Here is a 16,199-nt window from a genome sequence, read left to right as displayed (position 1 = left end):
CACACACACACACACACACACACACACACACACACACACACACACACACAAATACAGACAGCGTCACGGATTAAAAAAAAAAAACAGAAAAGAAAAGAACGAACCGCGATTTATATTCATTCGTCAATCTGGTCGAATGAGCGACACATATTCACAAAATAATGGGTTTCCCGTTAATAAAAAAAGTGCGCGAGCGTTCGTGTGAGCCACACAAACGAGCTGTCTGTCTCTCGTGCTGCGCTCCAATGTGGTCAAAATTTACATGTTGATGATGGTGCTTTGTATGACTGCTTCATTTCTTGACCGGTTCATATGGTTCAATGGAGCAATTTGCCCCATTATTCTTATGTGTGCCTTTTTTCATTGAAATTCCCAAGAGTCGGACAAATTAGATTACATAGCATAAAAAATAGTGCATTTCGTGATCAGATTAATGACGAACCGTTTTTCCTCTCTCTCTCTCTCTCTCTCTCTCCCCTGTGTTATTTTTGAAGATGAAAAATGCATTCTTACCTTGTGGCTTCAGTCATAATGCAATTAGTGAAATATTATCAGAATTTGCCCAGAAAGCCATGATTTATGACATAAGATTTTCTCGTAACGGCGCATAAATCTCTTTTTAGGCTTGCAAATTATTTCGTCATTTGTTCAAAGGTCAAAAAAAGTTCATCTATAGCTCGAATCCATGTGATTGATTCAAAATGATGCATTCCATTAATTAAAGTTCATGGTTTAATGTTTTTCATCTTTTTTTGATAATTATCACAGAAAAAAATATAATTCTGACCCATTTTCTTCGATGAATGAATATTCATTCGGATCTTTGTATTACCTACTGAAGAAGTAGAGAGAACGAAAAAAATTAATTGAAAAAGAAATGAAACGAAAACGCGTTCGAATAATTTAACCACGAATTTATCACTCGGTGATAACAAGTAGCTAGAGTTCGATGGAAAAAAATCAACGGCATAATGCAATTGCATCGTTCAGCCAATATGCTATATAGCGTAATATTAACACTTTTGATTGCAATTGCATGTTTGGCACCGTTTAATGAAAGAAAAACCAACGTAAAATCTTGCAATTGTATTTCTTTTTCATTGTTTTGTTATTGGCTGCTATTTTTGCTGCTGCTCAATTTCGATGTAATAAGCCACATTACCAATCAAAATCATAACAGTTAAAAAATTTAATAGAAAAAAGCGCATTAAGTAATTGATAATGAATATAAATAATAATGAAATGCGCGAATGTACAACTGCACATATGATCGTATTGCACGAGAGAGCCACAGAAGTGAGTCCATGAACTAAATCCAATGTAATTTTTTTATGCGCTAAAAATCTGAATTCAGAAAAAAAAATTGTTTTTTATAAATTATGTTTCATTCATTTTAATACGTTTTATGCGTTGTCGGATATTGTATCTTACACTCGCAACTGTGCGATGAAGATTACTGTGCAGCAGCAGACGTTAAACGTGGCGAAAATGAACGAATGATATGATTCAACAGAATTTCATACGATTCTGGATGCAAAGTGTTATCGCGAAATCAGAACACCGACTGAAGAGGTTTCCAGACTTAGCAATCATAAAAGAGGGAATGAAAAAAAACCAAATAGAAAATAGAGACTGAGAGCGAAGAAGAGAATGAAACTGCAAAGAATACAATGCGTTCTAATAATCTCATAACCAACTAAAAATTACCATCGAAAAAGAGTGTGCACACGCAAACGCCGTGAAATAAAAAAAAAGAATCACCAGAAAGTAAGAGAAACGACTATCATCTGATTTATCGTAATTGTAGCTAATGCACATGTACACAGCATCATCAGAAGCAGCAACAACATCAAATAATAGGCAGAAAAGTAAACATGCAACACACATGATGGCATTGTGCATTTGTTTGCATTTTTTAAATACGCATGTGGTTCTTTTTTCTCTCGCACGCCCACAATTACCTTATACCCAGTGAACTAGTGTAGCGCGTCGCGTTTCGTACCAAATAATGAAACAAATGAAACGAAAGAAGAAATTCAAACCACGCCACTTCTATCTCGTCGCAATTTTCTCTCAAAATCGAAAATTCAATTATTTTGCCTTCTCTCTCCCCCGTAATCCAGTGTATAAAACAAAAAAAAAACGATTAGAATCGCTAGCACAGAGACCCACTGGCATATACCATTTGGATTATGATATACATAATGCTCTCATATGACAGCAACCGTACAAGAGTCGCGTGTTCACATGACAACTCCACGAAATTATACGGCAAGCGACCGGGAACATAGACACACACACACACTCATTCAGTCAGTCAGTCAACTATACACTATGAGTACATCAAGTGACAGAGAGTAGACAATAAAGACACGTGTTTTTTTAATAGACTATCTGCGCATAAATTTCAGACTCTATTTCTGATGACTTCCGAGAGATCACATTACCAAATGACACTTGCTACTGCCATTGCTAGCGTCATTGTCATTGAATTAGCAAAAAAAAGTGGCACAAAAAGATGAGCAATTGTATATGTGTATTTTTATTCGTAACCCACTTTTATCGAAGCAGTGAGATCGACTTGGTATGCCGTTCAAACAAACCATAAATATAGTGTTCAACAGAAAAAAAGAACATAAAAAAACAACAAATATCTCCGAGCAGAATCTTCACACACAAAGCCATAAACCATTTAATCAAGAAAGCATTTCTTTCTTTCGGTAATTTAAATGCGCGACTGAATGAAAATGAAATTTAAGCTCATAAAAAAGAGTAGATAATATTGTGGCCGAATTTTCGCTCTCTATTTTTTTTTCTTCTATTGGACTCTCTTTTTTTGCGAATTGCAAACGTATGAATTACGAGGTGAAAACAAACAAATGTGAAATGTGTTTTTTTCGGATGAAAATATGTGTTATTCACACGTTTACGGATCATTTGGATTTTTATGAGCGTGAATTATGCGTCTCGATTAAAATCCATACGATGCGCATTTAGAATGATAATCAAAGAAATAAATCGCATATTGTCTATAGCGTAACGAAATTTTTAAGCAATTTAATCCATAATATTTGATCCAATTCCTAGTTAACGGAATCAAGCAGAACTACAGTCTATTTGGCATGGGTATTTTTTTCTATTTCGAAAAGAAAATCGAAATTGGCCGATGTTTCTTTCTCTCTCCGGGTGCATATGATCGAAAGCGAAGAAATTGATCGATTTTAAAGAAAACAAATCACGACTTTTTTCTCTCGATCTTGATGATAAAAAAAAAACTCTATATAATTGAAAACCGATGAAACCGAAATCGAAGGTGAAAATTGTTTGTTGCGTTGAACGTGTGAAATGTGTATTTTTTTCTCCTCCGGCGACTGGTACACAATATAATTTTTGTGGAAAATGTGTAATTACGTAGACATTTTTTTAATTCAATTTTCCCATTGATACAAGAAACACATATAAACACTTCGGTTGCACGCACCTCGTTCCAAAACCAAGCAAGCGTACAAAAAAGCCAGTCACCATTTGTACCCGGTGTGTCGTGAGCAAACTTGATAGCATACCATTTCATTCATTTCTATTGCTTTTTGGTGGTTAAACTGCACGTTTTTCTCATTTCTTTGGATTTTTGGAGAAACAAAAAATTGTTTTTTCATCAAAGTTAATACGATATTTAGACGATTTTTGTAAACAATCATTCTTTTACACGTTCAGCCCATTATTCCCTCGGAATCGGAATGCAAAGCTCTTGAATTGCTTGCTCAATTTGTTTGTTTGTAGGTTAATGGGCAACATTACACACATACCATATCTTAGAAGGGGGCCGATTTGAACCATCACAAAAATGGAAAACAATCGGCACGAATGCGAAGAGATGCTGTTGTTGATGCTGCTGCTGCTACTACTACTATGCGCGTTGCTGATTTCCTTTGCGGATAAGTCAAATTTATTTTCAACAAATAATGGGTACATCTTCTTCCGTGTGCCAACAGAGTTTCGCTCTCTTTCTCTCTATTGACGATAGAGTTAAAGAAAAATCACACGAAAAGTTTCCAATAAAATCCAGTGGTTGTCAGTCCATGTCGGTTGTATTGGACTCTTTCGACTATTCTCACGAATGGCATAAACATGGCGTTTATGTCTGATTCCATGTCGCTTTTTGGCAGAAAACAAAGAGTGCTGCCAGTTTTTTTCTTTCTTCTGTTGCTGCTTCACATCAACTTATGATGATGATGAACAGTGACGGGTAATTATAGTGTTGGATGGTGTGCCTAATGATTTATAAGTATCATATATGTATGCACCGGCAAAAATAACACACAAATAACACAAAAAACAAGATGATAAATAGAGAGATTTTTTCGCCTTGAAATCAAATATGTGCAACACGTTTTGATGAGCTTCGCACTCACAACAAATTATAAACAAACGAACGAAATACAAGGCAAGAAAAACCATCCAACTAAAACATTAGAAGGAACGAGTGAATTTGATCAGATCATCATGCACTAGTGCGTCTTCGACATCATCGTCTTCGTTGTCGATATGCTGTACACAATTCATGTGCCACAAAGTGAAAGTAATATGAGCGCGAGCATAAAATGCTTTATATGAACACACAACTCCACCGCACATCGACATTGATTCGATAATGCAATTGATAACAAGAGATACACGATACGGAATGTTTAATGGCACCATCATTTGATTTTTATTGGTTTCTGTGCGAGATAATGATGACTGCTTGCTTGTTATGTGCTTTGTGCTTTTTTGTATTTTTCTCTTTTGTCTTTCATTTCCATCAGTGTTTACTCACGGATATCAATCCATTTCTAACGTTCTAATTGGATGTTTTTCGAATCCATTCAAAAAATGTCGGATTTGAATCGTCGAAAGGGAGTATTTATGCTCCATAAAATTGACTTTGTTGTTATGAGGAGTTTATGTTATTTTCGTTCAACAAAAATTCACTCCCGTTCTATTTTCGCCCTCTTAATGACTAGTTTACCGAGTGATTTGCTTGTAATTAACCATTTTTAAGCTAGAATTATGGACATGAACAAACTAGAGCAAGCGGTTAAAATTCTTTCAAAAAACGAAGACTTCATATTTGAACCTTTTTGGCAAATGATCTGTTTGTTGGGTGTGTATGTATATTGTTGATCGACCGAATGACTACAATTATGATTTTCATTGAACACAATAAACAAGCGGGGCTAAACCACGAAAAAAGAAACGAATAATCTCCGCATTTAACGTACAATTAGCCGCCGACTAAACAATTTAATTTTGTTTGGACGAGAGAATACTCGGCTGATTGATTCACAAGCATCAAGACAGTTCATGTTCTTTTGATCGATTTTTTTTGTTATTGTTGTTGTGTAGTTTCTGTTGTGATTCGTGAACGAATGGAAAATTCGTTGGCAGACATTTTTCATTATATGGCAATATCAGACATTCTTTGTTCTCTTGCTCTAGCATTGATTTTAAGAACTAAGTTAAGCAGACATAAACAGTTATTAGTTTAATCACGATAACTGTTTTCCGATAACGATGTGTTGTATGTACGCGTTGCACTCTCTTCCATCGTGTGCGCGCGCGTGCATGCTTTACAACAACAACACCATAGAGCATCTCACGTCATCTCATGTTCTTTCTTATCAACGAGCTAACATCAAAATGCACCTCTTGCATATCGATATGTGTGCGCTTGTTCGTTCGTTTGCCTTTTTCTCTTTTCCTACTTTAGATATCGTTACATAATCAAATGTATTCATTTTAAGAATAGAACAAAGGCTCCTCTTCCTCACTTTGGCCCCCATAATTATTCACCATTTATTCTTTTTAGTTTTTTGACGATGCACTGCACACATTTTCGTGGAGTTTCAATAAATTTTTCTAACTGTTGCCGTTGTACGTGTGTCTACAATCTTTTTATTATTATTATTTTCTCGTTCATTTTCACATCGTTGGCAAATGCTTTGTGAAAAGTTAAAAGGTCATTAAAACATGTTTTTCGTTATTCTGTCGGACCATAGCATATTGCATTTTGCATATCGAGCCACACATTCGTTGTCTTCTTTCTATTACATAGTGTATTTTAATCTCCATTAATTCATAAAATTCTTTGAATGAGTGAGTGTTGAGAGAATTTTTGGTGAACGAAAAGAAAAAAATAGCGATCACAAACGAAAAAATAGAATACGAAGAAAACGGCACATTTCCACATATGTGAGCTCTGTGTGACTTTTCATCATGCGCACATACGAAGACCACACAAAAAACACACAACACTTCATTTTGCGGAAAGACACGTGAAAAATTGCGATTGAAATTCGTCATGAGTCGCATTGTAATTTGTACAAAATGTGCGTTCTTTTTTTATTCATTCTTCGGTTTTGCGCGATGCGCGCAATTCATGTGCAATGTTTATTTGCTCATTTTTGGTGGAAAACGTAATCGGCTTCCATAGGCATAAAATGACAAAACAGACAAACGTGACCCCTTCCGTTGTGGCACAAACTGAGCGTGCTATAACAAAAAAGAACCGTATTCTCGTTCGATTGACCGAGAAACAGCCAAACACACTGAGAGAACAATTGTTTTGTGCGTCATTTGGTTTGGTTGTATATTGGATCGACTGTGGTGAGAAAGAGAGAGAGAGGAGCAAAGAAAAATAAATCCATCGATTGTATAAGTCAAAATGTACCACTATTTGTATACAACAACGGCGACGACCGCGTAAACGACTGACAACCACAACTGAATCAAACACCAATCGGTCGAAAATCGCTTAATATCGATACTTCGTCTCGCAATTTTTTCTCTCTATCTCACAAATATAACAAGATTCAAGCTTCATTTTTCAGGCGAAACAAATTTTGATCGGCTCTTTTCATTGTGGAATTCATTTTGTGTGCTTTTTTAATTTTTTTTATTTCCACGGCGCTGCTCTTTATTGTGCGACTCATAAAACAGTTAGCTATAGAAGTATGAACGTAATGGATTTTCTATTGTATCAATAGAATACCGTGTATGTGTGTGTGTGCTTGGTTATTTTATTTACATCGTTTTCGTTCTATGTAATAATATGGTCGTCGTGCAATGTCTTTGGCTGAGAAACACTTTTATTTGTATAATTTATACATATTTCAAAAGGTTAAATGGATTGTGTGCCGTTGGTGATGATTATATGGGCACACAACAGGCAACTTCATTTTGAGTTGGCGCGCGATGCAGTGTATAAATGTTGTGTGATCTTATTATTTTCGGTTTTCTATTGAAAGATTCGTATGGAACATATATTCCAACAAATCATGTTACTTAATCAAATTACTCGTGAGCAATTTATTGCAATTTGAATTGGTTTCAAGTCGGAGGGAAAATGACATATTCTCTCTCTACGCCATATTCATCTCTCTCTCTGTGTGTGCACAAATGCCAGATTCAATGAATCAGCTCGCGAGAATGAATAACAACTGCAACGAAAAGGCGGCGAATGGACTGCGGCGTAAATGGCAAAACTGTTCAATAGATTTATGCACAAAGGTGAATTTCTTCTACCTTTGATGCGTTGTGAAGTGTGGGCAATAAAATACGTATAAAGACAATGTGAATGTCTAATTCATTGGATAAGAAAACAAAAACAAACCGTGAATGTTCTATTTTCTCATTCAATCGAACGACAAAGTTAAAGAAGGATCTTTTTGAATTTATATTTGTGTACATGAATGTTGTACACACAATCAGAATTCAGACTGCTTTTTACTACCTTTCTCATTCTATTCGTCCCCTCTCTCTTCCTCGGTCGAATTTCCGACTTTATTTCTATACATTTTTTTTATTATTTCCATTTAGTTGCAATGACGCCGTCGTACACACCAACCGACCAATATTAAAATGGTTAAATGTTTCTATCAATATGCAATAATTTTTTCTTATCCCATTGAAATTGTGCAAAAAGTAAGAACTTTTTCTAAATGTAGCCTGCATTGAAAATTGGTTGCGGATATCGCCGTAACACACACACACACACTGGCTGATTTGCATATCGTAATAGCTAAAGCGAAGAATAATGTGATTTTAAGATGTGTAAAAGTCGCGGCGCCATCGTCATAAGAAATTAGTACACACAGAGAGAGACACAGCGGTAGTGTGTGCTTCCAATATCGTTTGGTTTGGAATTATTTTGCATCGTTTATTTGCATGTGCATTGCACGTCCAACGAATGTGTGTGTATTTCGGTTTTGTTTAAAATTCGGTTTGCAGGTCGTAAGGTCCGTGGCTGTATTGCACAGCCACAGACAGCATTAGCGTGGAAAATTTTTATCGATTGTTCTACACTCAATATCAATTGTGGTCGTTTCTCTCTCTCTCTCACTGTCTTCTCTCTTGTTTGTCTTTTGTTTTTGTTTGTGTTTCGCTCCAAACATGGACGCAATGTTTCGATACTCATTATTAACAATGCGCTCAAGTCATTAGGTGCTTAATTTTTGCTGTTTACATTGCTAAAATGTGTGGAAAAACACTACAGCGACAGAGTATCTGTCTTTCTGTAGAAAAAAAATAGAATTGAACGGTTCGAAGGAATGCTCCGAATAAAATAAAATCAAATAGAATGAAAAACACGAAATACAAGCAAATAAGATGTGATCATTACGATCGAGAGCACAATGACGATGTAAAAGAAACATAATAGCCGAAAAAAACAGCAATAAGTAAACGAAGAAGGAAGAGGGGAAAAAATATTTGCCACAAAATAGGATTTTGCATGATGTTGATATTGAATTCGGTTCAGCAATAACAATAATAAGCATATTAATGATCTTGATATTGATTAGACCATAAGTATCTCTTTGAATGTGAACTGCTTTTGCTGTCTATTGAAATGTTGCTGCAGCCACAATCAAAACAAATCGAATCAAATGACGCGCGCGCAACACCAACAACAACACAAAAACGAGAGAGAGAGAGAGAGAGAGAGAGAGAGAGAGAGAGAGAGAGAGGGAGAGAGAGAATGCTGTGTTTGTAGCAAAATATACACCATTATATGCATTTGAAGATATGATAGCAATGCCAATGGTTGAACGGAATTCCGTTTTAAATAGTGCTATTGCTGCATAACCGAAACATGTACAAAGACAAAAGCAATGTCGAGAAGTGCGAAGAAAGAGAGAATTAATGAAAAGTCCAAGAAATTGTTTGTGATTTTGCGGTTGTGATTATAATAATAATAATAATAATAATATTTATTCACCGCCAAAACTGGCTGAATCTTTTGAGTTTGTACATAATTTTTATACATTTGTTTGGTGGGAAAAAGGTATGAATCAATGATACACATTTGGTATACATCTGATCACCGTTAAAAACCACATCTTTTAATAAAGATTTCTAATAACTAATTAGCTACTTCTTACAGTAATAGCTAAATAGTTAATAGTAAACTGTTCAAATTACTGTCAAACAGCAAAAAACACTTATAAATACTAAACATTTTCAAATTGCACGCGGTTACAATGAGTCAGAAAATAATTAATAAATAAATAATTAAATAAATAATTGGATAAATAAATAATTTACATCTTTACAAAAATCACAATGTATCACATTAGATCGTTAAAGAAAACAGTGTTATAGTTAGACACCAATGACAAGTTAGAAAAATGGTCATCGCTTAAGGCTAAAAGTCGAGTTTTGAAAGTTGATCGTTTTGATTGCGTTGAAAATAGTTCGTGGACCTTATTTGACATTTTGCACATTTGGTTGATTGGTACTGATGGATTGATTTTGAAGTTCTTGTCATTGATTTTGAAGTACTCCACACATCTTAAGTTACGTCCATTTTGATTGCGGGCAATTTCAGTCTTCAGTGATGGGCAGTGAACGTTATTTTGCATCAAGTCGAAAATGAATAGAATTGATGCGTTGATACGGCGCCTTTGGAGTGATTGCATGTTTAGTTTGCCTAGGCGAGTGCTGTACGATGAAATCCTGTAGTCATTTGAAATATTTGGATACTCCTTGAGAGCAAACATTGAGAATTGACGCAGGCACGATTCGATTTTGTTCTTGTGTATATCATGGTACGGGAGCCATACCAAACAGCCATACTCCAAGATTGATTGTACGAGGGCGCAATATAATGACTTGAGAGTATTGACATCCGGAATATCGTAGCAAAATCTCTTTACGAATCCGAGTGCTGATGTTGCTTTAGCCACGATTGAATCGATATGTTTGATGAAGTTAAGTTTGTTGTCAAAGATAACTCCCAAATCTCTTTGTTCGCTCACTCTCTTGAATTTGTGACTGCCATAAGAGTAGGAACTTACGATTTGATCTCTCTTTTTTGATATTATTTCTTTTATTTTCGAATTGAAACTGTTTCTTCATTGCGCGCGCGATAAACAATCGCACAGAATTTCAGTTACAATTGCCAACTATTTCATTCGCGAATATATTTAGTGGAAAATTGTTTCTATTTTGTATTTAATTAAGAGAGAAAATTGTCAACGAATCAATGGAAAATTAATGAGATTGCTTACTTTGCATTGGAATTCAGAACGATGTCGACAATGATAAAAAAAAGCAAAAGAATATAAAGAGATTTCAATCGGTTCAAATTAACGCCGTTTTACATTTGGTATACGTCGATTGATCGCCTTCGCGTTTTCGATTTTCATGGATCGCATTTCAATACTATATAGATAACACAATTTCAACACAAAATGCAATAAAATGGATTAAATTTGAATTGAAAATGGCGAATCAATATATACATAAATATACGATCAATGCTCAAGCGCACCGCACAACATAAGATGAACATGTACAGACAATAATCTCCAATAAGTTTCAGCAAATCACAATAATCCAGTAACATGAATTCAAATGAAAAATAACGTTTGTTATTAAAGTAATTTAGTCGTTGAGCTACTCTTCGTAAATAGCGTCTCTCATGGCGATTAGCTTTGGCTAGCGAGAGCTTTTCGCGTACATATCGGAGAAAAATGGGTTTTGAACAACAGTGCTCGTCTCTGTGCCAGTCGATCCATGTTGAACAAACAAAATCTTAAGCGAATAAGAACAAAAATACATGCCGTTCGCAATGTTTGCTCTTCTTCTAGCTGGATTCATGTGTCTTTTTGATTCAATTCGGTTTATTGCTTTTCTCATGTGATTTGGTTTTATTTTAGTTGTTTTTTTGTTTGTTCTGTGATGTTTGTTCACATTGCGGTAACGTCGCGCCACATCATTTTTGTCTTCGATTGCCCGATTGAAAACTGTTTCTTCTTCTTTCTGTATTTCTTCGAATTGTTCATTCTACGTTTACGAACGACAATAAGATTTATGGTCACATTACAAATTTATCGTCGATGCGCCATCCAAAATATACGACTCATTAAAAACAGCCACAAAATACTCGATCGTAATTGAATTATAAATGAGTTCGCACAGATATTGATAGAGGCAACAATCTCTTGATCGTTAGCTTTATTTACTGCCGTTTCCAGCATCGCACGCAGCCCAGGTAGACACCGTGCAGAAGCATTACGAAGATGAATTTGTTCGCCGTGATTTCGATGGGTCAATTTTTTAATTTTAATTTGGAAGTGATGAATTTTTTTCGTGTTCACACTCATTTAAGACCGGTCATCTGAATGCTTCGGGCATGAGATGCAGAATAAAGTAACGAGAAATGAAAAAGAAATAGCATGCCGATTTAAGGGCAATTATGCGGCATCAAATCGAACAATGTAATCAGAACGAGTGATGACTACATTCATTTTTACTTTGCTTGCACACACAAACACACACATTTCACTTCGAAAATTTTAGCCATGCGAAATTGAACAACTCTCGCTTCGCGTTTTTATCGGCTTTGGATCAGGTCTGAAGGTGAAGATGTAGAAAGAATTGAATCGAACCAAAGTAGTATAATATGGTCACGCATTTTTATATTATATGGATGTGATATTTGTCTCACCATCAGACATTCGTCAAATAACAACTGAATTTTTCAATTTAATCCCAATTAATTTTTTCCCTCATTCATTTCACACTTTTTTCGCTGTGTAAGCGTGACTCTTCTGTTTATTCGACGAACGACGAAAAAAAAAACTCCACACGACGATCAATTTTCATTCATTTACCTGCACTTAAAAATCTATTGATTTGTGTCATGTACTAAAAATAATTTCGTTACCAAGAACAATTGGTGAAAACAACGTCGAAGAAATTCAAATCCCGAAATGCCAAACCAATCCACGATTTTCTTTTTATTCAATCGTCTTCTTCTTCATCTTTTTTTTCATACGCCAAGTCATCCTCTTATGCTTTTTTTGATTTTGCATGCAAAAAATAATGATATACATATGTAATGGAAGAAATATGGCACACACTTACTTTTTGCGGTTGAATTTTATTGTGTAAATTTGTGATCGTCGATGGTGATGGTCTTCGCATGTAGAAATTTTCACGTGCATTATCCGTTGATAGAATATCGACAATTGATGTGGTGGAAATGTTGCCCAAATCGACGCTAGTGGCATTTGTTAGTGTTAAATCGTTGGCTTGTGTCACTTTGCTCTTACCCACTTTTGATGCAATTGTTGGCATCGTTGGACTAGCGGCTACCGTTGAAATTGAGATATAGTTATTGCTTGTAGCAACTTTCTTCTTCTGTGCACTGCTGCTGCTTCCACCAGTGCCATTGCCTCCCAATGATGTTGTTTTGATTTTCGATGTGGTTTTCGTTGGATCTGTAACCACTTCAATATTGGTGGTTGTGCTACCGCCGGTGGTTAATGCATTTTTCTTTTGATTCTTTTTGCGATCGTCACGATTTTTGCGACGAGCTCGACCCTCGTTGTCATTCAAATCGATTGATTCGTCATTTGGATTTGCTCCATTTAATCGTGCAATACGTTGCACAATTCGTTGCAAAAGTAATTTTTGTTTTTCATTCAATGTTTCGGCGTCCATTTTAAAAATGCGCGCATACTTTCGCATTGTATCGGCCGTTGGTATGGGTCCTTCTACATCTTCAATGGTTTCCGGTTTCTGTTGTGGCTCTTCAGTCGACGGCTTTTCACTGCTGACCGTTGGAAGTGACCGAGCCACCGTTGCTGTTGACGATGATAATGGAATTGATACGGGAACAAAACCACTTCTTGAATTATCATCCACAAAATCAGATAGCAATCGACTTCGACGTGGTTGCTGTGAATCTCTCATCAGCTCAGCGGTGCCAAAAAAATTATTATGACACTCGCCGAGCTTTAACAATGAAACCACTATCAACACACGAAAATACATTGTTTTTATATGAATTTTTCCTCTCCAATTATAACACAACGCCAGGTTTATTCGATCAATTTAATTTTCTCACTTCAAAAAAAAGTGTAATTTTACAGTTTTTTAAGTTTTCAATTTTCTTGTTGAAAAAAACTTTTTTCCAAAAAAAAATCTTCGAAAAAAATTATGCTTTAAATATCCTTTAATCCATGCACGTGGTCACCAATGAGCACAAAACTTATTTTATCAATGCATTTTCCACGCAAAAACTACCACAAAAAGAATGAAACTTAAATATCCAAAACGATGAGTTTTCAATAAATTTAATTGTCGCTTGTTTGCTCGTCACTCTCGTTGAAAATATAATAATTTATTTCGTAGGTTCGTTTAAATACGAACTACTCGCATCGACGTTTTGGTAACGAATGTTATGTTCAGAAGATTTGCCGAACTATTTTCTCTGCGCTGTGAGTTTGTACTCTTTCACCGCACAAACACACACGCTCAGTGCAACAATCTCGCTGCGCTATCGCAGCACACACCAAAACCGACAAGCTACACAGCATTGCCCATGAATTAAGCATATACACAATTGTGTACGATAGAGAGAAATGGCAATGAATGGTGCGCGAGCGAACGCTAGAGAGCACTCTCTCGTCTTTCGCTCAGCTGATAGTACATTCAGAGTTGGCATATTCTGTCCATAAATTTAAATGCGAACGAGTGCGCGCGCGTACACACACTGTTGTTGTTGGTTGCATGTTGTTTTCAGGGCTAAAAATTCGTTTGTTTCATCGAAAAACAACAGCAAACACAAAGAATAAGAAGAGGTAGAGAGAAAAGAGTGAACCCATCATTTTTCATTGTTTGCGCGTCGAGTGATACGTTTCTGTTTCCGTAATTTCTTTAGCTCAGTACGAGCGCACGCGAATAGAGTATGTATATTCTTTTTTTTTCTCGGTTTGATTGAGAGGAGATCGAATAGGAAATGTTGAAAATGTGATGTAAAACATAAGACAATGTGCATTTGTATGTCATTGTACTACACGCCATTAGTTTGTCCATTTACAATTGCGAATTGTTTGGAATATGTAGTGGCATTTTCTGGCCAATTTTTAATGCCACGATCGTTTTGCGTATGCGTTTTACCACATCAAAAAGCTAAACGAGATAGAGAAATAGACACTATTTTGCTCATATATGAACACGAATTGTCAATTTAGTGTAAGAAAAAATAAAATAAAAGCAACAACCACTGAATGGAGTGAATTAAATCTAATGTGACTCCACATGCATGTAGAATACAAAATTAATGTGCGCGCGCACAAGCAATCCGGAGAGAAAGAGAGAAATGTCGAATGAACAAAATGCGCACTGATCGTAATCGATGCCTGGACACTGATGACTGTCGACGCGATAACTGCAAATTACGTTGACATTGATTCATGAGCCCCATAATAATGATTATAATGACAATTTAGTATATTTAGTTTATTAACTGTTGCGGATGACGACTGATGAGCCAGTCGAGTGATTGATGCAACTGGAAACTGCGAATTATTTCTACGATCCGTGACAAACACTCACCCATCCAATCTAAGTGCATTAACTGCTATTTAGCAATCATTTTACATCATTTAAACTTTCTTTTTCAATATGCCAACGTCCCATTCTCTCTCTCTCTCCCTCTCTCTATCTATCTCTTCATCCACTTCGGCTCAATTTTGTTTATTATAATTCGTTATCCGCCATTAAAGGAAAGCGAACCCATTTAAATCGATACTATGTAAAGTTTGTGTTCATTCACTTATCGCATATTTTGATTTCACCCAATTTAACGCTATAAATTTTGTTTCTTTCAAATTTCTGAATCATACAAGGAAATCCCAAATAAAGAACGTCTTCATTTTCGGAAATACGAAATTCGTTTATACAAAAAAGAGTCGTTCCTATACAAATTTTCTACTATAAAAATGAGATATATGTCAGAGAATAAAAAACAAAAAATAATTTCAGATGAAACCAATCGAAAATCGGTTGGGGAATGAATGGTTGAAGATGATGTGTGATACATTCTTTATTATGGCTTTAATGAGTCGTGCGATCCAATTCCATGAATATACGAGATGCAGTCAAAGAGGCTTGTTGTTACCCCACATAAGGCACTTGTTTTGTTTGTTTGCCATTGCTGTTGTTCATTCGAAATGATTCACCACACCAAGGAACCTTTCAAAAGAGCACAAGACAATTAAGAAGAGACAATGAAATTGCGATCGAAAATCGCTGCATGAATTAATAATTCGTCGAAGAATAAAAAAAAACAACAAGCGAATGAGTAAAAAAATAACCGAATCAGCAAAATTATAGAGATACAAATAGCGAAATTGTGCCAAACCACTGAAAATATATGTTGGCGGTTTAATCGACATTGAGGAAAATCGGTGAAATTATAAATTTTTTTTTCTTTCTTTCTTTCTTTCGCTCAACAGAATTGATGACATTTAAGCATCGAATCGACTATTTCTAATATTCACGTTATTGATACAATATCAACAGACATGATTTTGCGTGTCGTTTTGAATTACCCAGTTGTAATTTACAAAATTGTAAATGTATGCGATGACGGTATCCGTAAATGTCAACATTGGTAATTATTTCGGTCATTGGTTCAAAAATTGGCTTTGATTCTAAGTGATTTGGTTGGTGTTTTTTTTCTTGAACTATTCACTTTTTATACCATTTATTCTCTGTGACATGAAATGATAAAAAACTCTTTTTTTTTTCAAATAAATTGGCGCCTTCTCGTTTTTTTTACTTTCTTCACTTTCGACCGAAAGCATCGTTTTAAAACACAAATCCACCATAATTAAAGAAAATGAAATTTTTCTCTTAAAAAAGCA

General features: G+C 35.5%; 2 protein-coding genes across 2 annotated transcripts in view; one reads left to right on the top strand and one right to left on the bottom strand.

The window, feature by feature from the left end:
* LOC116342742 overlaps positions 1 to 13,730 on the bottom strand; it is a 33,131-nt gene extending 19,401 nt beyond the window's left edge. Inside the window, exon 1 of the mRNA XM_031770462.1 lies at positions 12,409 to 13,730. Within this exon, the coding sequence (XP_031626322.1) occupies positions 12,409 to 13,320 (912 nt within the window). The 5' untranslated portion in view covers positions 13,321 to 13,730. The remainder of the gene's footprint in view (positions 1 to 12,408) is intronic.
* Positions 1 to 16,199, top strand: part of LOC116342741 (elongation factor-like GTPase 1) — a 56,707-nt gene that overhangs the window by 22,789 nt on the left and 17,719 nt on the right. The window lies entirely within an intron of this gene.

This window comes from Contarinia nasturtii, unplaced genomic scaffold (assembly GCF_009176525.2).
Source record: "Contarinia nasturtii isolate CC-2019 unplaced genomic scaffold, AAFC_CNas_1.1 Cnas_scaffold_928, whole genome shotgun sequence".
Classification (NCBI taxonomy): domain Eukaryota; kingdom Metazoa; phylum Arthropoda; class Insecta; order Diptera; family Cecidomyiidae; genus Contarinia; species Contarinia nasturtii.
The sequence above is the reverse complement of the archived record's forward strand: the minus strand, read 5'-3'. Positions and strand labels throughout refer to the sequence as shown.